Genomic DNA, 24,759 nt, shown 5'->3' with positions numbered 1-24,759 from the left:
AAAACCTTCAGGCAAAGGTGACTGTTAATCGCAGGCTTATAACACTTGGTCACTGTGTGCTCTGTGTTCCAACAAATTCTGGGTCCGTATGCCAGAAAATGCATGCAAATGACACTGAGCTGTTTTGACATCTAGGAAATATGTTATTGGGATAATGTCTAGTTAGCTTGCAAAATATATGTAACCGTATCAGAAATGTTGCACATATCCGGCTAAAGGACCTTAAGCAATACAGGGAATGGGGAAAAACCCGTAATTTTGCTATCAAGGTGTCGAGAGGTTTTATAGGCACTTATTTCACTGATGGTTTTATCAAGGAAAATCCCATTTGTCATGTTTTGACACTTAAAGCATCTAGTAAATCTGGTTTCAAGGTTTTAATTTGTTCTCAGATTGTAGCATCGTGTTCCCTCGGATCCACAAGCCCGAGTGATCTCCTGCTGGCCATTAAGATCCAAATATAGATTTAGTAGACTAGTGTCTTTGTGGGAATCATCCCTATATCTTTATTACAAGATTGGTTTATCTACACAATCTCAAAGGGTAAAAAATACATTCTTGTGAAGGTGTGATTGTAACTCTTTAGTGTCTTGTACCAAAAAGTAATATCAGTATTGTAGAATAGCGGTAGTTTAGCACTTATGATGTTAGGCAGAGGAAGCGCTACCGGACTAGTTCTAGGTTTGATGAGTGGAAACACCAGTGTCAAAATGAATTCGAACAAATTTAATAAACAATGGTAAATAAAATACTTTCATAAATCATAGTAAAAACAATTATTTGGTTTAAGGCGTTCAAAGCAGAATTTAATGTTTTGTTTAAAGCGGGGTACATAGTTTGAGGCTTCCTTAAAAAGTTTAAAAATGTAATATTTTCTCTTACTGGTAAGAATGTGTTAACCAGTCCAACTGAGTTCAAAAAGCCTTTAATAAAAAAAGAACAGTTTCAAATAAAGTTCAAATTCCATCGCAATCCCTGAAAAATATAGTTTATTTAAACACTTCTAAGAATTTCACATGCTTGCACAAGGAACAAAAAAGCTGCAATGATTTTCGGCAGAAGATGGCGTCACCCAGTACAAAATTTTGAAGTTATGGACACAACCTTTGTATAATAACACTGTTTCATTTCAGTGTAATGACCAGTCATCTATTCTAATTTCAATTTGTTGCAGATCTTCACATTACTGTACACAATTTCAACATTTCCATTTATGCACATTTGGAATTGACCTTATCGGTTTTGTGGCAGAAATTGAAATAACACAATAATATCCTCAAATTTCAATGTTAATTTAAAGGAATTGCAAAAAGGTTCATTAAAGAATCAAGAAAAAATGAATTCATGGAATTCCAAATCCATAGGTATCGCTGTTTATTATTAAGTTCAGAAGTCCGCAGTCAAGGTAAAAGGAATCATCCAATTTCTACAGAAATCTTGAATCAAATCCTTGTTGGATTCCTCGTCTAAGTAGCAGATCACTGAGATTTCCAATCAAGAACTCGAGGAATATTATCAGGATTGGGGAAAATACCTGGCCAAAACTCCTGTAGTCCGGGTTTTGCTTACATTGTAAATCAAGTCGCACAGTCGAATCAAAACAGAAAAGGAGAGATTTGGTTTTCTAAGCAATGTCTTGTTAACAATTGCCATTGATAGTTTCAGGTCCTGTCTGTTGTCTACGCTAGCGTGCGTGTTCTGCTTACTGCGAGCAATTACGAATTACGTGCTATCGGTTCTTGCTATGGCTGTCTCTATTACAAAACTTTATTGAAACAAAATAACAAATCATTGTTTGCTAAATAAAATTTGCTACTTTAGTGATATGATCAAATATTCACTGAAATATTACGTCTTAATGTTGAATATTCTTTTTAAATATCGAATCGTCTTTTTATTTCTAACTCTATGCAACTGCATGTCCGCAGTTAAATATATAGATCATGCCCAATGAAAGTAAATGAGAATGGAAGCGGAGTCATTGGCTTATAAATGTTGATTGTTCTAGTCAAGTCACGAGTGGCGGAGGCGGTGCACCTTTCAGTTTTACGCTCCGGAATCATGGCGCATCAGCGGGCACTTTAATAACCTCATCACAAGCCAACGCGATTTGAAAAGGTCACCGGAGCTTTAATTAGTTTTTCTAACAACCTTCTAAATCGCATGTTTAAGGCATGCCTGACCATTTTGTAGATGCTTTCCCTATTTGCCATTTCGTTGATGAACATGTTTGGTAGGAAGTGATTAAATCCTGAGATATATTTGTGCCCGTACGATTTTTAATTGAACTTTGTAAGCAGATGGGCGAAATTTTTTTTTAAATTTAAATCTTTTTATGAAGAAAAATCTTATATTTTGCTCACGTTTGATTAGCCTCGTGGAAAATTTCCTAAACCTCTTTTTAATGTAAGATTTATTTGTTATTGTATTTGAATTTTGGGGGGGGGGTTCTTACATGCTTTTTTTTTTATTTAAACGTTTAAATGTTTAATTTTTATAATGAAGAAAAATGTTGCCCCACAAATCTTTTTATTAATATAAGGTAGAAATGCTCGTAAGATATTTTAATCACTCCAAAAATTGTGAGCTATAGTTATTAAATATTACCAAATAAGAAATGATTCACCATCTCTTAGAATCTTGCACATGTTATTCTAAATAAAATGTTTTTAGCTCGTTGTAGGTAAAACTTATCTGCCAATTGGGTAAACATTACTTTTTGCCATTTTATTTGAACTTTAGGTATTCGTGATTTAAGTTACTTTTTGATTGAAATTAAAACATGGCATTATATTTTAAAATGGCAAAATCTAATTTTTTTTAAACTCATTTTTAATTGTTGGTGATATTACATTAATGCTGATGGGTAATTTTTTAAATGCATTTAATTGATCATTTGAATCATTTTAATAAAATATATTTTTTTATATAAAACTTAAACAATGTCTTGTCAATCTTATATTTTTATTTAGTTTTAATTAACATTTTATAATAGAAAAAAATAGCACCCAAAATTTTTTTCTTTATCGTCTTTCACGTTTAACAAAATGAACATCGTTTACAACAAGATTAGACCTGGCACGCCAGGATAAACGTAATAAGATTCGAGAAAATGAGAAGTGTTCGGATAAATAGGCAATCTTTACGAGAGTGGCCTAATTTGAAAAAGCATCTAAACAATAGTGCAGTTACATTAGCAGAGAAATATTTACAAGGTGAGTCAATAGATTTAAAATTAATACCAGTGCTGCACTTGTTTTTTCTATACATGGGCAAGATTAAAGGTAAAAAAAAAAACATTTTTTGGAAGAATGTGGCCCCTGTTGGTTAAAGGTGGGGTGTGTTGTTTGAGGTGTTGAATATTTTCTTTTAATGTGTCAAATTCCAATTGAGTTCAAAGAGCCCTTATGCTTTATTTCCCACTGCCTGCGTCAGTTTTGTGTATCAGCTGTTTGGGGTTCGAGGAATGGAGGCTAAAGGGAGTACTAGAGAGTGACTGGCTTTATTTTTACTTGTCACTGTTGCATGAAAATGGTAAAACCCAAACCCTAAGATGAAAAAATGTTTTCGCGCATATCTAAGAAATACACATACTTGCACGTGCATCATGAACGAGCTTACTGAGGCAACATGACTTTAAGCCAGGAGATGGCGGCAAAGGGTAACGATGCTCTGAATTCCATACAAATTCTTAAACACATTCCGCTTTCAATTCAACTAAAGCTTCAGCCTCTTTGGAGCTTTTGCTTTCCCCTCATTCTAAATAACATGGTCAGTTGCTGTAAAATCCATTAACACACACGGTTGTAATGGTTTTTCGAGGTCGAATCATAAATCATAACTTAAATAGCCATACTCCAAATGATTACTCCCTCATTATAATTTGCATTCGTGCTACAAATCCAAATATGCCGCATGAGTGTGTGTGTGAAATATAGATAATGTGTATATGTATATATAACACACTCCTGCAAGATACACAAGTGTCCTTCAGATAATAGTTACAGCCCGGAACAAAGAGACGTTATCTTGCTCTTGCAGCCGTGTTGTGTTCCAAGAGAGCCTCCATGGCTGCCATTTGTGCATGTCCAAGAGATTCGAGTTGGCCTTTCTGTTAAGCGGACGCAATGTTTCTGGCGCTCCCATGTCCTGAAGGCAGATAACGAGTTCTTCTCAAGGTCCATTATCGCGCGGGGCCAAAAGGACTTCATCTCGCTTTGTTGCGTCTGCAGAGCGGGATTGATCCCAAGTGATGTCTGTTGTGAAGCATATAGATGGTGGCAGTGGCGCGCATGTCAAACTGTTTACTGAGTGAAAGCATTGAAATGGATGGAAACACTCTGTAAACTTTCGTGCTTTCTTTTAATAGCCAGTTGTGACACCATGTGTCAAACATGGTTCTTGATGAGCATTGATTTCGTGTGTCACATCTTTGAAGACCCCGCACTTAAGATAGTAATTGTCCTCGACTGTCATTTGGACTGGAAGATTGTTTCTTTTTTTAAATGTTTTTAGGGTGTCTTGAATTGCCTGTCTTTTAGATCACTGGGTATTGGAATTTTCAAGGCCCTAGTGGTGTTGTGTAAGCAATATATGGCAGCAATAATTGTTATAATCCTGTAGAATAAATTCTTGTAATTATTGCAGTAACTATAATACATTTTTAGATTATATATGAATGATGTGATGTCATCGATATGTCACAGAGCTAAAACATCAAAGGAGGATGACTATAGTGGACGTGTAACTGTAGCTTTAATTCCTTCTTCGAATGGTAAAAACTGCAAAGTGAACTGCTGTTGGAGTCGGTGGATTTTTTCAGACCGAGGACAATCAACTTTGGCCTGGACGGATCTATTGACACTAACAAAGATGTTATATAATGAAATTGTGAATATGCTTGATTGCTATTGAGTTTTTCGAGAAAGGTTGTTCAAACCTCACATTGTGTTTGTTGTTAAAATCGTCATATTGGAATATAATATTGTGAATATGCATGATTGCTGTTGTGTTGGTCATAATTGTTTTCTGTTGTTGGTGATCTATTGACACTAACAAAGATGTCATTTAATGAAATTGTGAATATGTTTGATTGCTAATAGGATTTTCGAGAAGGGTTTTTCAAATCCTCACTATGTGTTTGCTGGTAATAACATCATATTGGAACATAATATTATGAATGTGCTTGATTGCTGTTGTGATTGTCATGATTGTTTTATTTTAATATTAGTGTCAATAAATTTGTTCAAACCACACGCATTGAGTCCGTGTACTAAGTTTCTGTATTTTATTGTTGTAAATGTGACATCTGCCAAAACTTACAAGATATATTTACTGGTTTCTTTATATTTCTCATCAGGATTTTGAGTTGTTCCTTGCCCTAGTGTAGGTTTTAGCTCAGGGAATTTTGTAATAATAGTCTGTAGTTTGCAATAATCTGGTCATTGCAGCCCTTTGAGACTCCTTGTGATTAAGGGCGTCACAAATAAACATGACTCGTGCAAATTGTTAATCTTCCAAAATGGATGGAAACCAATTAGAATAGGCACTTTTCCTGTCGACCTGCGTGTAACTACTGATGACAACTAGATAAGAGCATGAAGTGACACAGAAAACTCGTAACTACCATTACCCGGAAGTAGTGTTGTTTCACTACATTTTTCAACTTAAACACAGTAACTTATCAACAAAAAGTGTTGTAAGGACAACACAAATGCTAATCAATATTTATAAGATAAAAATTCAGATTCAGATCTACTTTATTGTCATTCTAGTACACATGTATACAGAACGAAATGTCGATGCATCTGACCCCCACAGTTTCCTTGAATGTACAGATATAAATGCGTTACTACATTAAATAAATGAACAAATAAGTACATCTTATTTAATTTAGTAGTGGTAAGGGGTACCAATCAAAGTACATAAAATAAATAAAAATACATATATAATACTTTTTTGTAAAGACATTTTTGAAATACTTTAAAAACACAGAAGTTTCAGAAATAAAGTCTTCTAAAATAACTTGCGTCCTTCTTTGACCAGGATTGGTGTTGACACTTTTCCACTTTTATTTTTTGGGACCTATTACTGGCAATAACTGCAACAGAACCCAGGTAATCACACTAAAATGAGATGCGGTCCCTCTCAAACACAATCAGGACGGCGCAAATTGACTGAACAGGAAGAGATTGGGCAAGGTGGAAGCATGAGGACACAGCATAGCTGTGGGCTCATGTGTACCTAGGATGGCGGCAGAGATGAGTGCCAGGAAAAGAACCAGAATAGGCAGACTAGTCTGATTCAAGAGGATTTAGCTTGATGAAGTTAATCAGATACCAATGACAATAAAGAAACGTGAGTGAGTGTGCGTGTGTATATGTGTATGTAATATATATATTTATGATGATGATGATTATTATCATAAATAATTTGAGATTTAATAACGTACGCGCCTCCTTACAGATTGAAGACATCGTGACAAGAATACAAGACGAGAAATCAGGGGGCGTCTCCATCCGGACAGTCAAAAGCTTCTTGTCCAAGATTCCGAGCGTAGTATCAGGTGAGTGCAACGATCGCTACTGTGACGATGGACATATACTACCACCAGATTTGAGCTGTCACAGTTGGGGGCCGGTGATGATGTTAACTGGAAGATCACCATGGCAGGCTGTTGCCCTTTAATGCTGCCGCTTGCCCTCGCTGATGTTTTTCTGCAAACGTGGGCGCTTCCATACTTCATGTTTGCGTTGCGTGAATCATCGTTTTCCCGCGGCTGTTTGAGTCATTCCTGAAGTCGACGGCCTCCCAATTTCGCTAGCAAAAGGGTGAAGCAATAACGCTCTGTCCAAGAGCAGAGAAAGCGATTCCGCTTGAGACCATTTTGACCTGCAGCTTTGCTCACTCTAATGTTAATGTGTGGGTAATGTGGGGGCAAGGGTACACAAAACTACAGGGCTCGCTTTTTGCCTTAATGCCATTTTTGCCCATTTTAAATTATCAAAATACCAAAGAATGCAATTTATTTAAATTAAATCTAAAAGGGCTTTCACTAGCAGTGGCGGTTAAACATTAAATTACTCCCTGGGCGAAACCACCTCCACTCATTTTTAACACAACAAGAGGTAGATCTGTTTTTCAATTGCACAAATGCTCAAAAAAAAGGGAAAATGTAAATTTCAGGGCTGGGAATTGAAAAAGAAAATTGACTCTCGATTTTGAAATAAATTAATCACGATTAATTTATTAAATCCAGATTTTACAAATGCAGCAGATATGAAAATATGCATAGAAAAATGAGATTACATTTATTATGCTAAATGGTATAGGCATATAACAAGTACATTAAATGTGCATGCAGACATATAATTATATGATTTTCTTGAATTTATGCCAAAAATAACTTTCATAACACAGATATTCAAGTACTTTGTCAACACTGTTGAACTGTAAATTTGCTGTAAAGCTAATGTAAATATTTTAACAAAACATGCATGCAAAGCACGGAAAAGTGTACAAGGTTTGTGGTGTCAAAAACAAATCATCCATAAATGAAATATTCAAGTCCCTGATGTAAATATTGTGGAACACCCTCTTGAACCAAACTGATCCAAGGTTCTTTGTCGAGGTCCGCTGTCTGACTGTACCACCGCACAGGGATGGTTGGCTTTCAAGTGATCCATCAGGGAACAATTACTCTGAATGTAATTAAATTTACCTTAGCAAAGCATACATATCACTTTCGCCTTGTCAATATTTCCGTCAGTCAATGTTATAAAGCGAAAACTGTCCGCCTAAAAGTGTTTCTTTTGCCACGCCACATTCGACCCTGGAAATGTAAGTGACTCTTCGTTTGTTGGAGGAGCGCAGCTTGACACCCAGGTGGAATTTTAATATCTTTTCACGCGTTAAATTAAAAATAACGCAAATCATTAACGCAACATTTTTCCCAGCCCTAATATTAAAAAAAATAAAGAATGCTTGAAATACAAATACACTACCTGCATAAAAATGGCAAATATTTATCAAAAATTGTGAAGAGAACATTAATGTAAAGTAATTGAATTGCAGTATATTCTTGTACAGCAAATCACACACATTAGAAAATACACTAAAGGAAATATAGTTGTATAGTGAAAAGAAAATAAACAAAAACCTGACCTTTCTCTTTCCGTGATGCAAAATCGATAATTGTCATAGGCAATCTGGTCCCTAACTCATGATGCAGATTACAGCAAGGCCAGTCACCTCCATTTCACAGTTAAAAAAAAAATGCACAGCCTGTATTTTCAAAGTTGAGTAATGTGCGTCATTTGGAAGACGGAGGCCGCCAACTAATTTATGTATAGTAAATACAGTGAATCCTCCCTATGCATAACACACAACCCCGCTTCGATTTTCCTTGTTCGCAAAGCCAGAGTGTCTGTCCCTCTGCACACCTTCGTGGCGATCAGGGGTTTCAAAGCTGCAACCAAGGGGTGCCCATTTGACAAGACGCAAAGTCATACGTTAGATAAATTAAAAAACGCTGTATTATTATTATTAAATAAAAGTTCTAATGCCGCCCCCCGTGTATTACGGAAAAAATGCCACCACTGTTTAATGTTCATTTCTGCTCACAAAAAGTTCAGCTGCTTGTTGAAAGGTTGATGTCAGAGTTCAAACTAATTATCCATTTGGTATTGTTTCTCAAAACAAAAGTACACTTTTAAAGAGGCAGTGTGTGCTATTTCGCATCTCCTAGTGGTAAAAAAAATAGTCTTTAAAGAAACAATACTGTTCTTTTAATCTATTAAAGAAACCAACATTACAGTAGTATTTAAAAATACCACTACAAAATCCATCCATCCATTATCTGCATCGCTTATCCTCAGTAGGGTCACGGGGGTGCTGGAGCCCATCCCAGCTATCTTTTGGCGGTGGGCAGGGGACACCCTGAACTGGTTGCCAGCAAGGTGGTAGGGCACACCGAAAAAGACGACTCACTCGCTCATTCACACCTAGGGACAATTTGGACCGGCCAATTTAACGTGACATGCATGATTTTGGAATGTGGGAGGAAACTGGAGTGCCCGGAGGAAACCCATGCAAGCACGGGGAGAACATGCAAACTCAACACAGGAGGTTCGATCTCATGACCTCAGAACTGTGCCGCTCACGCGCTAACCACTGCACTGCCATGCTGCCTCTTATAAACCATATATAACATATTATTCTTGGACGTTTTTAGTAATGTCTATTCCTCAGTTCCACTCTTTGGCATTGATATGGAAATACTGACGTGTTATAGCACTGAGCCATCACTTCGAAGGTATCATAGTCGACCAGCATTGTGGTTAATAGATTTTTGTCAAAGCACTCTTGACCCTCAGACTTTTGTGAGGTACAAAAATGATATGGCGGGCCACATTTGTCCCGCTGGCCATGCGTTTGACACATGTGCGTTAAGGATTAAAACTGTACAGCTATTTTTTTTTAATCCATTTAAGTACACTTTACCTGCTTTAAGGGGACGTTGTGTATTTTTAGTGCCTCTTAGTGGTTAAAAAATAATATATCAAAACAAGCTAAACACGCGTTTCTTTAAATACTTGAAGCTCGAGAGAACTTTAATTGACATGACAAAAGGGCCTCAAACTTAATTTTCTTGGTGGGCTGCCGGAGCCAGGGTCTGGGTAAGGTGGGGACAAATAAGGTTTTCCAAAAGAAATGATCATTTAAAAAATCCTTTATTCTCAAATCCTTTTCCCACATAAAATAAGTTACCAGTCAAAGGTATTAGAATTAAAAAAATAATTACATCTTATACACGAAATAAGATCTTAGAAAAGGAAACATGAGGATAAATCAATCTTTAATATTTCATATTAAGGTGGGGGGCCTCAAACTATCTTCTCAAAGTCGCAACTGGCCCGCGGGCTGCATGCTTAATTGCCCCGACATAACGCTAGCCTCACCCAAAAGGCAATGACATCATTTTTTTTCCATCTTGCTGCTGTGGGTACCTTAAAACCTCATGAAAGGCTTGGCAAAAAAATTAGTCTGGTCACTAAGTGCCCATAGTTTTCTTTCCTGTACTTTTTAGCACTTGTTTTCGGTTGCAAAACACAATACATTGACATCTACTGTTCAAATAATACACTCTTAAAGTGTAAAGAAATCCTACATTCAGTCAAAAGTTTGTTATGAATACTTAGGTCCCTTTTATAAAACACTATTACAAAAGTGTAGAAGTGTTTATTCAGAATGTAAACATGAGTAAGAATGTTTTTCTTTCTTGAAATTTGCGGCTTTTGCCATCTTTTTGAGGTTATCCTCAGTACCATAGATGGCCCCTTTGCAACAATTTCGACCTGGTTTCAAGGAATTTCTCACTGGACCATGTCATCGCTATGTAGTTATAAGGACACTTGAGTTAATGACTCAAAAATAATCCCTGGTCCGTATGATAGAAAATAATAAAGACGATTTCAGCTTTATTTGGTTTTCTTTTATAAGGTCACTTTGACGACAGAACCATAAGCACAAAAGGGCGGTTTGATGAGTTTAAAGTTTAGTAGACACGTAAACCTTTAGACAAGAATGTCTAACCCTGGGATTTATTTATTTAATCTCCTTGGTTACAAAAGCAAAGAATAGCAACATGTTGGGCTAACGTTGTGAATGTTGCTGATTTAAACAGTGCATAATTATTCAAACAACGAAAATTGTGCAACAATAGTCAAAAAACTAACTGGCATCCTATGGTATAATTTTGAAAACAGAATACACGTATCGGGATAAATTTACTCAAGATTGTCACTCTCCTATGCATTGAAAATGTCTAGCAAGTTTTTAACCTCTACGTATCATAAACTACCATTTTGACATGCAACCAAAGCACATTTTTTCTCAATTGAGCCCTTTGTGCAAAAACCGTTTGGGGACACGTTGCCTCTTCTCATTTAAAGCATTGTTCCTCTTCTGAACAGGGGCGGATATTGTTCAGTGGCTGATGAAAAACCTCTCAATAGATGATCCAGGTATGCACGCCATCAAGACATAATGCAACGGGGTCAGGCCCTGAATGCCTCTCGTCTTCCCGCAGCTGAGGCCATTCACTTGGGAAGCCTCATCGCCGCCCACGGTTACATTTTCCCCATCTCGGACCACGTTCTGGCGCTCAAAGACGACGGGACGCTCTACCGCTTTCAGGTGAGAGGACCTCGGGCAATACCTCCTTGTAAGAATCTGTATTTGAGGACTTAACCAGTGGCAGGCTGTCAGGACCTGCAAGCTCTCCTCTGCTGGCCTAAAAATTATGCAAATCATGTGGTTAGATTTTGCCCATGATTACTTAGTAAATTGAGATTTTCTTCTTTAATCTCTTTTCCCTGGTTGCGCTATGGAAACATCAGCGATTTCTCAAACTATGATTGGCTAGGGGGCAATTACAGAAATTTACAACAGCTAAAGAAAAATACTGCATTCCCATGTCCACTGCTTCTGTAAAACGGACGTTTTCATCTCCAAATCGGAAAAAAACTTGCCACAGAAATGGACCAGGACAGGCTGTACTTAACAGCATCTGCATCCATGGCAATAGAAAACTTGTAGATGGAACAGTGACGCGTGGATACTCTGCACGACACGGTAACTAAAATCTTCCCTAGGAAAGAAAGGAGGACAGAATTTGTGCACGAATCAAGTTTTTGGGTGAGGAAAATGTGGCCAAAATCCTAAATATTACAAGTTTGAGGGTATCGATGTGTTTTTATTCGTCGCTGCAGTAAATGTTATACAGCCGTAAAATAGTTGAAGATCAGATTGATTCCATTATAGCACTACTGAAGGTCTAGGTGTGAAATGCATGGCACGCCACTGGATTTTCTTATCCTTTGAATTGAATTGTTTTTGTCATTCATGTCAACATACTGTAGTTAAACATTGTCTGCAACAGGATCAGACATTGCACTCCAGGCTAAAGGAGTGATAAAAAAAATAAATAAATAAATAAAAAACTAAGGCTGTCGGTAGACTAAAATATTTACAAAGTAGTGCTTAGAGACTCGTGTAAGCTAGATAAATTGTGCAATAAAAATATTATGAAATAGTGAGCGAAGTCTGATGAATCCTTAATGTGGTTCTTTGTGGTAGCATGAGCCTGCAATGTCCTTTGGACTGGGCAGCATAGGGGATGATTTTCTGGGCTGTGTTGCTGGCTCGCTTCAAGTTCCACTTTATGACAGCATTTTTACCTATAAATATACACATGATATGTATACATATATATTATAATATTGCTGAATAAGTGACCAGACTTGTTGTTTATACAACTATCAGGGTAGCACAATTTAGCGACAGCATCACTGGTGCTGCCAACTTTTTCAGTCTGACGCACTTCTGAGGATTGGGTTGCACCCTTTTTTACAGACCATATTTCCACACCTACCCTTTCGACCGGACAATTAAATTTTTTACTTGCATGGATTGTAAATTTAGTCTCTGAAGCAGTGTCAGGCCTCGACTATGGAGAGAACCATTAAATAAATATGTCCTAAGCAATAACCTTTATTGCCCATTGATGGCTACGCATTACTATCAAAAGACCTTTTGATTTCTGTCTGTTTTTAGACATTGTGAATTAAAAGGGGATTAAAAGTACATTAATATGTTACTTGATGGGTACCCGATCTGAAAATGTTTAAATATCACCAAGTTCTAAATCTGCCCAGCTATTAAGAATGCATGTTTGATGGGAGCGCTGCATTATTAATGGATGTGGGAATGAAGTTGTGTGTAACATCGGTTGCGAGAGATAATTAAATATGGATAGTGGAGAATATAGCTACTGCTTCTTCACGGATGAGCGTAAAAAAAAAAAAAGTTGCATTTGCAGACAAATGTAGGAGTGGGGCAATCATGTGATTGCGGAAAATTACTGTTTGATACCCAAGATTCCCCTTTGTTATTAAGGAGAATGAAAATAAACATGTCTTCTGTTTTTAGTCACCGTACTTCTGGCCTTCAAACTGCTGGGAGCCTGAGAACACGGATTATGGTGAGTTATGTAGAATTTGCTAGTCTATGCAGAGGATAAAGAATGTTATTTTGCGTCTCTGAGACGTGCGGTATGGGTCTTTTCTTATTTACAAATAAACCCACACCTTATCGGCAGGGTAAGAAAGCAATATATGAACTGTAGCATAGAAAAATGTTATTACCGGTACATTGCCTTACTTTTATTCTATTTCACAAGAAACACATTGCTAGATGGCTTGACTTTGTCAGCTTGCTAATATTATAACTTGTTCTGACTGGGGTTACTGCTTGTGGGTTAATTAGGACCATGGTTTGCTGCCCTTACACAGATGTTTTGTGTTCATAGCAGTACAAATCATAATCTGTGGTCTCACTATCGCCCCCTGCCATGAGGCAAGAGAATTGTGTGCCTCACTCTACAGACGCTCAGCACAATAATGCATCATATACTAATTAGCAAAATTCAGCCATTTAAAAAAAGACCCAAAGCTATAAGGTTAAATGGGAAGGAACTCTAACCCTAGATTGATATAATATTAAAAAAAAATCATTTTTTTTCCATTTTATATTTCCATAACAGGTGAGGCAAAGCCTCATCTGTCTTCCCAGACTGCTCATCACTGCTTGTGGCTTATTTAGGAACATTATTTGCTGTCATGACAGATTTTTGGGTGTTCAATGCAGTACAAATCATAATCCCTCGCCTCGCTATCACCCTTTGCCATGAGGCAAGGAAATTGCATGCCTCACTCTGCATCTGCAGATGCTAAGCTCAGTAATGCATCACATACTAAATAGTAAAATGTGCACTGTGAAAATCCAGCCATTTAAAAAAAAAGACCCATAAATAAGAAGTTAAAGAAGGAACTTTAACACTGAATAAATACAATATAAATACATAAATAACAATTGTATATTATTTTGTAGTTCCATGACAAATGAGCCAAAGCCTCATCTACCTACCCAAGACTGCATATCACTGCTTGTGGGTTATTTAGGACCATAATTTGCTGTTATCATAGATTTTTCTGTGTGCATGGCAGTACTAATCACAGTATGTGGTTTTACTTTTGCCCTCTAGCATGAGGCAAGAGAATTTAATGCCCCACTCTGCATCTGCAGATGCTCAGCACAGTAATACACTACATACCAATTGTATCAAGTCATTGTACTGTATCAAGTGAAAATTCAATTAGGAAAATATAATTCCCAAAATCGTAAAAGAAATGAGAAAGAGCTTTAACCCTGAATAAATATAAATACAAATTTAACATAATTTAAATGTTTTATTTCCATGATTAACTCCCCTGAATGCACGTCACTGCTTTCTATGCTATCGGACAGATTTTCCTGTGTGCCGGCAGTACAAATCATGGTCCATGGTCTCACTATCACCCTCTGCATGAGGCAAGAGAATCAATTGCCTCATTCGTGTCTGCAGACACAGAGCACAGTAATCATTACATTACATACTACTTGTATTAGTAAATCTCGTGTGAAAATTAAATGATTGTGGAGACAAAAATCCCTAAATTGTGAAGTGTAATTAGATGAAATGTATTAATACGTGTATTTTCAATCTTACAATTCCACGACTGGTGAGGCATAGCTTCACGTGCCTCACTGCTTTCTATGCACCTCGATGAGAGATATCTATGACCATGCCGCTTACTGTTATCGTACAGCGTTTCCTGTCTGCATTGCAGTACAGATCTAGATTTCTCATAACAAACTATTTTTTTCCTTTTCCCTCCCTTCAGCCATCTACCTGTGCAAGCGCACCATGCAGAACAAGGCCAGACTGGAACTCGCAGATTACGAGGCCGTAAGTATTCGCTCACTGACTGATTTATTTTAAGAGCTCCTCCAAGAAAATTCCTTTATTAAATTACAAGCTTTTATGTCATCTAGCAAATGCCTTTTGTGTATTTTTAGGAGCAGGCTGTGCTGTTATTTACTGGCAAAAGTCTTGCCGAGCCCTAATAACACAGCAGAGCTCAAGTGTGCCTTTAATATTCCCACTGATTCAGCGAATATTATCCGGTATACTTCCCCTCTCTCATATCCAGGTCGCTTTATGGCCACGGGCCTCATTAGGCTCACTCTTTAACACCGGCTCGATGGTCCTCCAAGTGTTTTCTTTGTAATAGGGTCATGTCCTCCTTGCTAGTCGGATGCTCGAAGGGCATTTTTTTCTGAAATACACTCAAATATTCTTGGTGGTGTGCAAATTTGACCTGATTGACAGATAATGGAAACATTTTTTTAATCCCCTATTAGTTTACGCATATATTTTAGCTCCCTCCAACCCACACCTTCATTTTTCTGTGAAATAATAAAGGGAGTGTATTTGGCCAATGGATGTCGCTGGATGTTTTATTGCAATCAAAACTAATGCTAAAAAGTACAAGGCAGATTCAGTGACAAATGCTCAGTTTTAATTTTTTTCACCCAGCCTTTTTGAGGTTTTTGGATACCCGTAGCAGCAAGATGGTGGACAATATGTAAAATATAATTCTTGACCTACGAGTATTAAAAAAAGAAGCATACTTATGATAGTTCATGTATTTTTGCCCATTTCTTACCACTCCAGTGGTCTAAATAATACACACCAATAGTCTAAAGGTTGAAGTATGGTAGAGTGAAAATCTTTCATATTTTTATACTACTTTTGAGGTATTTAAAAAAAATAGTCAGGCCTGTTTATTTGTATAGCCCTTAATCACAAGGAGTCTCAAAAGGCTGGTCCTGGTGCGCAATAAATAGGACATGTTTATTAATTTCACATTTTCAATAACTTAGCCACACCTTGATATACATATACAACACAGAATGTGTACATATTATCTTTTGTGTGTTCATATAAATATACCAGTAGAGATGTATATTGAGATATCCAAATGAGATGTTCATAGATAAAGACATAGAACACAAGGTTTGCAAAGAAAATTTTGACATTTTTATGTGTGATTACAAAGACAATCTTGAATAAGTGTAAAAGTTGAATACAATTTCAATAACTCATCTAGTCCTTTTTGGTCTGAAGGCCACTTGTATCAAACTAAAAGCTATTCAATGTGGTGTCCAAAATACTGTTCTTCTGGATGAAATCATCATTGCAGCGCTTTTTGTTGTGCATGCGAGTATGTAGAATTCTTAGATATTCGAATAAGCTCTTCCTTCATCTTTGTGGGGTTTGGGTTGTCATCTGGACTATTTGAAACAGTCCTTTTCTTACTTTCACCATTTTATCCTGGAATTAAAGAGAACCTTCAGCAGGCGTGTGTGATGTTACTCTCCCCCAAAGTTCCTCTGCCTCGTTCCCTCCAGTGTAATGTGCTTCATGGGCGCGGTGGAGAAGTTTACATAAAGGCTCTTTGAACTGATTTGGGTTTTAATCCATACTTGGAGAACATATTTAATTTTAACTACCTCATACTACGCACCAAACTTTTAAGAACGTATGTTTTTTGATAGGACAGTTTTAGGATGTTACAAGAATCAGGGGTTGAGACCCAGTACTACTTATAAAAAATAGATTTTTATCCACCAGTGTGTTTGTTTCGATAGTGAATATTGAATTGGTTCAGTCCAGGTCTCATAAAAATCATTTTAGTAGATGTGATTTTTAGAACGTCCCACGTTCATTTCTAAAGTAGTTGGTGTACCGAATTTGTCCCGGCAGCAATAGTTTGGATTCAAAGCTTTTTTTTTTTAAATTGTTTTTCTCCTAGTCGTTGATAAATGTTGTGTTCTAGTCCACCAAAGGATAGAAATAGTTCAGTGTTTAAACAATATAAATTATTTCATGATATACATTTTAGCGAATCAAATACAGGACTGTGAAGTCTGTGAAAAGATGTTAAATTGTTTTTTCGATTCTGACTGTTCCTGCAGGAGAACCTGGCCCGGCTGCAAAGGGCTTTCGCCAGGAAGTGGGAATTCATCTTCATGCAGGCAGAAGCGCAAGTCAAGTGAGTACAATGGGAGCCACCACGTAAAATAATGTAGATTCTGCTTAAAATGACTGACGAGACGAGGCCTCACCACGAAGTTGATGTTTTTTTAAACACTGCCCTCTGTTGCCTTGTATTTGCAAACACATTACTCCTTTTAAATGCATTTGTCATTTTGATAATACATGCTAAAGGCACAGTTAATCATATTAAGTGCCAACTAGTGGTACAAAAAAAAAAACCCTTTCAGTAAAATAAAAGCATTGATTGGAATAATAGGCAAAATACATAAATCATCAAACCTTATTTTTTTTAAACACAGGTCGAGAAATGTGTTTTTTTACATGGTAGAATCCCTACCTACAGGTCACCGCCGTGTTTGTCTGACATCTTGCTGCTTTGCTGTGCTCTGTGGCACTGGTTTCTGTTCGCCTTAGACCAGGGGTCGTGGTGGCCACCAGGCTGCCCCCCAAGGACAGTTGTGGTGTCCGCGGACCTCTTATGAAACAAGCTCCACAGTGACGGCTCATTGTTATTTTCTAGTAAAAATATTTTTTTATTTATTCTATTTAACCCTGTTTTAATAATAAACATGGTAATAACATAGTAACAGGATCGATCGGTATTTAATAATTTCAAACAAATTCCAGTTTATGGGCTTCTTGGACAAAAGAAAATTTTCAAGTATTGATTATTATTATTAAGCAATTAAAAGAATAGAATGAGAATACATTTATGTATTAAACACATTTATTGTTATTTTATTTTACAGTAAATACAACAAAGTTCCATTTTATGGGTTTTATAAGCTAATTAGCAAAAACATGCGTTTTTTTGTGAGCTAGCTGTCTGGCTACCTTTTATAGCTTTGTTGCTAGCTATCTTCCTACATTTTTAGCTAGCAAACAAGCAAAATAGCTAGCTTTTTAAATGTTTTGCATGCTATCTAGCGAAAATTTAGGCGTTTTCGCTAGTAATCAATCTATTTTGGCCTTCTTTCTAGCTAGCAATCTTGCTCACTTTGTAACTTTTTATCTAGCTATTTAGTAGGATTTTACTCTATTAGCTAGCTATCTAGCTCCCTTTTGGTTTTTAACCTGCTTGCTTTTCTAGTAACAAGCTACTTTTTAGCTTTTTAGCAAGCTATCCAGCTAAAAGTTGCCATTTTAAAAATGAAGGTCAAACTGGGTGCCAAACTGCGCACATTAGTAACTCAAAATAGCTCTCACTTTGAAAAAGGTCAGAGGCCTCTGCATTAAACAATACAGGGCCGTCTAGTTGTCAAATATTTCGCACTGGGCCATGTTTATGAGGTAAATTGTGGTTTGCGGGGCCCAAAAATGGACTCTATCAAAGTGTAATACTAAGATAACAAAAGGACATTCATCATTTTTGTATTCGGTTTATGCCCTAGAAGTGTTTCACTCCAAACATTCACTGCATTTACAACTTCGCATTTTTTGGGAAAGAGGAAGATTTTGCAAAATGTGGTTACAAACTGAAAATATTTTTAATGATCAGAATTGACAGAAAAAAGGACAAGGCAGATAGGAAGGTTCTGGATAGCCAAGAGAGGGCCTTCTGGGACGTCCATCGGCCAGTGGTGAGTCATGCACAAAAGTTATGGACGGTCTTGTTCTGAGATGAGGTTTTCTATTTTTCTTTTGTAAGGGCTTTAAGCCATGTTAAAAATGAATATGGATTTTTCCTTTAATGATCTGTATTAAAATCTCACATACCCTTCATTTTAAAACCACAGACCTATACAGTCTTTTGTAATTTCAAGTCATGTTTATTTGTATTGCCTTTAATCACAAGGAGTCTCAAAGGGCTGCACAGACCAGATTATTGCAAACTATTATCACACCATCCCCTGATCTAAAACTTACATGAGGGCAAGGAAAAACTCAAAACCTCTACTGTGTAATCTTAAGACAGGTTTTTATCTATTACATAAAATTCCAAATTTACTTGTCAAAGCCAGATAGCTTGCCATCAATGTCATTTTACCCCTTTGATAGGTCAGTAATTTTCTATAACATGGGTGGGCAATCTACAGCCCATGGGCCACAAGCGGCCTGTCACGTTTGTTAATCTGGTCCACTGAACAAAAATGATGGACATGATACATTTGATTGTAAATAACATGCTTGTAAAAATGTGGTGTTCTGGCGCCACTCTTGTCCCCTGTGTCCGTTCGTTTTCCCTCATGTACTGCCGAGAAATCGAATGAGACTGTAAATCTGCAGAAAACTATAAAATCGATCTATTTTTTTTTTTTTTTACCCGGCTGATCTGCCTAAGTTTTTAATCCAATGTAGCCCTCAACCCAAAATGTTTGTCCGACCCTGTTCTAAAGCCAACTTAATGTAAAAAAGGTTTTGATTTTTTTCCCCAACATTAGCTGATATTGGCCACCCTGGAATGGCTAGTTAAACATGGAAACTACAGTAATCCCTAATTTATCATGTGTTTTTTTTTTTTAACAATTATTCCAAAATAAATACTTTATTGTAAACTAAATCTAAACAACACATCCTTTTTAACAAATAACTACCATCAAATAAGCGGGGTAACTCTTCAGCAAATCAGGACGCAGAACAAAAGTTGTGAAACCTTGTATAAAGGGATTACTGTATAGTGACTGGTTACTAGTAATATCATACCAGAGAGAAACTATCCAACAGCGCTACGTTTAAATGTATGATTATATATTACTCTTGGAAAAGAAAATGGGAGCATTTTAGCAACACACTGACCTAACTTGGACCATCTCCCACAGCCAGGCTGCGTCAACACCACCGAGATGGACATCCGCAAGTGTCGACACGAGAAGAACCCGCATAGGGTGAAAAAGGTGAACACCGGAAATTACAATTTTGTTTTTGGCATTGGAAGCTTATATTGGTGGACCCTCGCAGTCAGTCTACGGGGTCCCGGAGGACGGCCAGAGCCAGCCAGGTGCGGTCCACATCAGCTCACCGCCGGCCAGGAAGCTCACCCAAGAAGACGTTGAGAAAGAGGTATGGTGATTTATGACCCTCCTGGCTCCTTGCCCCCGGGCATCCATTATGACGACAGTCTGGAAGACTGATGGCTGTACTGCTTTATTTAAACTTCTCATTTCCAGATCACTTTCCTCAACGTCCAGTTGGGCCGACACTGCATGAAGGTTTCCAAAGTGGCCGACAGCCTCATGGGCTACACAGAGCAGTTCATGGAGTACGACCCCCTTGTGGCCCCTGTGGAGCCCTCCAATCCTTGGATCAGTGATGACACTTCCTTTTGGGATCTGGAGGCCAGGTAAAACCTCAAATTTCAACAATGCGACATAGTAAAAAGGTATATGTCAGCAGACTGCCAGTCATTCTTTGGAAGACATAAAACGCAGGAGAATAAAATGAATAATGCGTCCTTGGGTAAACGCTTGACGGCTTGTCTGTCATTGAGGAAAAAAATGGTTTTGAATAGTGAATTTTTTATATTACCTCTGCGGCAGATGTTCTCTTGCAGTGCGATGGTCATTCCATACACAATGAATTTGTTCAATAAATGCGGTGTGAAAAGGGCTTTGTTGGTGTAATGTTCAAGTGCAGTGTTTTTGTGTGTAAAATGTCAAAAACACAACTCAAAAACCAACTTATCTACTTGTATGCTGCAAATTAAAATACAACACAATTCAAATAAGTCGAATATATAAGCAACATGATTAAATAATCACAAATACATCACTAGATCAACCTATTGCTTGAGTATTTTTTTATACTTGAGAAAATAAAATCCGAACTGAAAGTAAGTTTCTAATTTTAAAGGGACAAATTTTGACCGCTGTATTGTGTAGTATTGTACAACCGAAAACAAGTGCTACCAAGCACAAACAAGAATACAAACTAAAAAGAATCAGTGACCAAACGGCACCATACATTTTATTTTTTTGCCCAGCCTTTCACAAGATTGTTTTTTGGGTTCCCTTAGCAGCAATATGGCAGATAAACTGTATGCCCGCTATGCTAACCTCATGTTATTTAAAGTATTTATTTCTTAAATATATGGATCGACGAGTATTTTTAAAAAACACATGTTGATCTGATTAGGTATTTTATTTTTCAAATCAATATATATTTGTTTGTTTTTAACCACTAGGAGGTGCTAAATAATGGTGTCCCTTTTAGAATTATAATCAAGATCAGAAAAATGTTTTTTTATATATAATGCCACACAATTGTTTTTTTTCATATATATTAAAAATACAGTAATATAAGAAATTTTTTGTATGATACCAAGTTAGAAAATGTAGTATAAATGAGGAAAATGCCTTTAGCGTTTTTGATCTTTACAGCTTTTTAAAAAAAATTTGGTAGTGGAATAAAACCTGCTTAAAACCAAAAATCTCACCTTTTTATCAATTTTTTATATTTTTAAGTTTGTTTCCCTGATTCAAACTAGCTGGTACACAGAACATGATGGATTCGACTCAGTTTTCACACAATATATGGATGTGCAATAGTAAACGATTGTAGCTATATGAATACTGTACAGTAGTGAAAATGGAGCATCTGGGATGGATGTCCAAAATGGGCACATATTGCTCATTTGCACATCTGTTCTCTCCTGAGTGTATAGATTCTGAAAGACCTGCAGGTAGTGAAAGTCTGTCGGTAAAATAACATCCAGTCAGTCTTGATATTTGATCTTTTGTGTGTTTTTGGGATAGTCATGACACCAACCAGCAGCGGGTCAAGAAGTGGGGCTTCTCCTTGGAGGAGGCCCTCAAAGACCCAGCAGGGCGAGATCAGTTCCTGAAGTTCCTGGAGTCAGAGTTCAGCTCAGAGAATTTGAGGTGAGGCTTCTGTCTCTTTAAGGTTTCATTTATTCATTTTAAACACATTTTTCTAGCAGTCCATTTCAATCGCAACATTCCCCTGTCAAAACGAGCGTTTTATTCTTGCGTACTGGAGCAAGCCCATCTGTTACCGTGACAGGTTTTGGTTGGCGGTGCAGGACCTGAAGCGCCAGCCGCTGCAAGAAGTCCCCTCCAGGGCCCGAGAAATCTGGCAGGAGTTTCTTGCTGAGGGGGCCCCCAGCTCCATCAACTTAGACTCTCATAGCTACGAGCGCACCAGCCAAAACTTGAAGGACCCCGGCCGATACAGCTTCGAGGATGCTCAGGTGATGCCTGGCACATGAGCGCGTCTGTAGAATTAGGGAAAGACAAAAACATTGGTGTTGAATAATATCAAATCTTTGAAATTAAGGGGAAGGCGGTTTTTGGGGTATTTGTATTTTTCATGTGATCAGCCATCTATTTTCTATTAAAATTAAGGCAATTGAGCATATTTTTGTCATGAGAGGGAAAACCCAATCGCGTAACATTCTCACAATTTTGTTGAAGGAGGAAGGGCTGGGCCCACGATCAGGTGTTCGCTGGACGCGGGAAGCGAGTCGCTCTCGTACTCTGCTTGTGATCCGAACACGGAAGTGGATCTTCCGTAGCGAGTGATGGCGGTGTCAGGGACGGGAAAACTGGTCGATAGCCGGGACTGGAGAGCAAAAACGTGGTCGGAGTCTAAAACGGGTCGGTAGCCAAGATGGGAGAGCAAAAACTGGTCGTAAGTCGAGACAGGAGAGCAGACGTGGTCGGGATCAAAACAGGTCGTCGCCGGAGACAAACGGGAGCAAAACCGGGACAGTCGGGGTCGAAAAAGGCTTGCCTAGTATACACTGAGGTTCGCAGACGGACTGACAACAGGGAATTGACAGGACTGTGTTTAAATGGGGACATGGAGCCAATCAGAAGCCGCATCGGTTGGCGCCAAATGAGCGGTCACAGTTCATTCACATCTGTACTCATGACGATTTTAAAGGGTCGGTGTGTAATTATCGCCTCCTTGTGGTTAAAAAAACTTTATTCAGTAAAAATAGACATCTAAAAATATTTAACAAATACATGAACTATCATAAATATGTGCATTGTTGAAGAATACCTGTAGGTTGAGAAATTGTATATTTTACATAATGTTCCTCACCTGAGGGGGCGTTGAAAATATTGTGCGCCATCTTGCTGCTACAGGTACCCAAAGACCAAAAGTCTTGCAAAAGACTTAGTAAAATAATGAGAAGGGAAATTGTTCTTTATGGTCACTTTCAGTCTCTGTGTTTTTTTTCATTCCAGTGCTTATTTTTTTCAGTTGCACTACACAACACGGTGACATATATTTTTTTGAAAAATTACACTGTCCCTTCAAATATTTATCTTTTATATGCATTTCTAGACAATTTTGAAAAGTAATCCATTAAGTGTGAAATTAAAGTGGCAAAAGGCTGTTGATTTTTTTCATTTTAAGAGTTTTAAGTGTTAACAATCACTCAATATTCCCCATTTCATTGTTCAAACTTTTCTTTATTCAACATTTTTTAACAATTTTTTTACATAGTACCTTAAACTAGACATTGCAAATTACCCGGGAATATTTTTTACAGCATCAAAACAGTTGATTGGAATGCTAATTAATTTAATTATTATTTTTTTATTACAATGAAATGAAAGTTTGGACATTTTTATATTTGTCGAACAAGTCGTGTTTATTTGTATAACCCTTAATCACAAGGAGTCTGAAAAGGCTGCAAAGACAACAGATTATTACAAACTACAGAAATTATTCCACCATCCCCTGATCTAAAATCTACATGAGGGCAAGAAAAAACCCAAAAACCTCAAAATGAGGAAAATTGATCCAGTTTTTTTTTTCCTTCTAAGAAAATACATACCAAGCAATATGTGAGGTAATGTGGTCATATTTGCTATTCTCGTTTAAACCCTTAATATCTAAAAAGGACTAAAAATGAGCAAAATTAATTTTAGTAAAATTGTGAAATTCAATTGGAGAAAATACAGCTTGGACGATTTCTTACAGTATTTTCTAAGTGGACCTTTGCAATATACTGTGATTAGGAATAAGAATGAGACCTACTCGTTTTTTATGTCTCCCTCCTCCAATACTGCTGCTGCAGCTGATCATTTAGCTCTTTACACAAATGATTCTGCTCAGAAGAGGAAGATGTTATATGTGCTGTTCGACACGCTCTTCATATGACTTTCTATTCTTTTTGTCACAATTAGGAGCACATCTTCACTCTAATGAAGAGTGACAGCTATGCACGTTTTTTGCGGTCCAGCGTCTACCAAGACCTCCTGCTGGCCAGAAAAAAGGTAATTTTTTGTGTCTTAACTTGATTCAACACAATTATTTTTTTTAAAAACAATATTTTGACCATTCAGGCTCATACAACACACACTGTAGCTGGATTGACTTAGAAATGCATGAGACATTAACCATTTTAAATTGATTGATTGTCAATAATTTAAAACGGTCAAATTGTTGAGTATCAAATATGTTGTAATGCAGCCTGTGGGCCGGAGTCGGACCATTGGATGATTTCATCCGTCCCGCTATAGATTTAAGTATGTCGGAAAAGAAGCGAGTCTCTTGTTCATTTCTATCAAAAATTATGATTTGATTTGATTTTTTTAAAACAAGCACAAACTAAATGCTCTCTTTGGCTGCCGGAAAGGGAAAAACTCTGAAGGCGCAGTGTAGTAGTTTTTTCTGATGGTGTATAATTTATTATTCGTGCACAGTTAAACCCTTATGACATATTTTTTATTTCAGTGGGAAAAAAATGTTTCACAGGTCCAACTTGAGTTTGTATTGAGTGGTGAGTTGGTTCAGTTGTAAAACTATTTACATAACTTACAATAATCCAGTTAATGCTAAAACAA

At 37.2% G+C, this 24,759-nt stretch overlaps 1 protein-coding gene across 3 annotated transcripts in view; it reads left to right on the top strand.

Annotated features, from left to right (window-relative positions):
* Positions 1–24,759, top strand: part of rgs6 (regulator of G protein signaling 6) — an 81,155-nt gene that overhangs the window by 51,249 nt on the left and 5,147 nt on the right. For all 3 annotated transcript variants that reach the window (XR_015852802.1, XM_088353767.1, XM_088353766.1), the window contains exons 3-15: positions 6,466–6,565; positions 10,974–11,024; positions 11,090–11,196; positions 12,991–13,042; positions 14,784–14,848; positions 16,921–16,997; positions 18,501–18,582; positions 19,762–19,836; positions 19,901–20,002; positions 20,110–20,282; positions 21,694–21,819; positions 21,962–22,148; positions 24,100–24,189. Coding sequence is in view for 2 of the 3 variants with exons in the window: in XM_088353767.1 (XP_088209893.1) it covers positions 6,466–6,565; positions 10,974–11,024; positions 11,090–11,196; positions 12,991–13,042; positions 14,784–14,848; positions 16,921–16,997; positions 18,501–18,582; positions 19,762–19,836; positions 19,901–20,002; positions 20,110–20,282; positions 21,694–21,819; positions 21,962–22,148; positions 24,100–24,189 (1,287 nt within the window). In the remaining variant the exon portion in view is untranslated. The remainder of the gene's footprint in view (positions 1–6,465; positions 6,566–10,973; positions 11,025–11,089; positions 11,197–12,990; positions 13,043–14,783; positions 14,849–16,920; positions 16,998–18,500; positions 18,583–19,761; positions 19,837–19,900; positions 20,003–20,109; positions 20,283–21,693; positions 21,820–21,961; positions 22,149–24,099; positions 24,190–24,759) is intronic.

The sequence above is a fragment of the Urocampus carinirostris genome, chromosome 15, assembly GCF_059441175.1.
Source record: "Urocampus carinirostris isolate Australia breed hairy pipefish chromosome 15, RoL_Ucar_1.0, whole genome shotgun sequence".
Taxonomy (NCBI): Eukaryota; Metazoa; Chordata; class Actinopteri; order Syngnathiformes; family Syngnathidae; genus Urocampus; species Urocampus carinirostris.
This window is presented reverse-complemented; position numbering and strand designations above follow the sequence as displayed.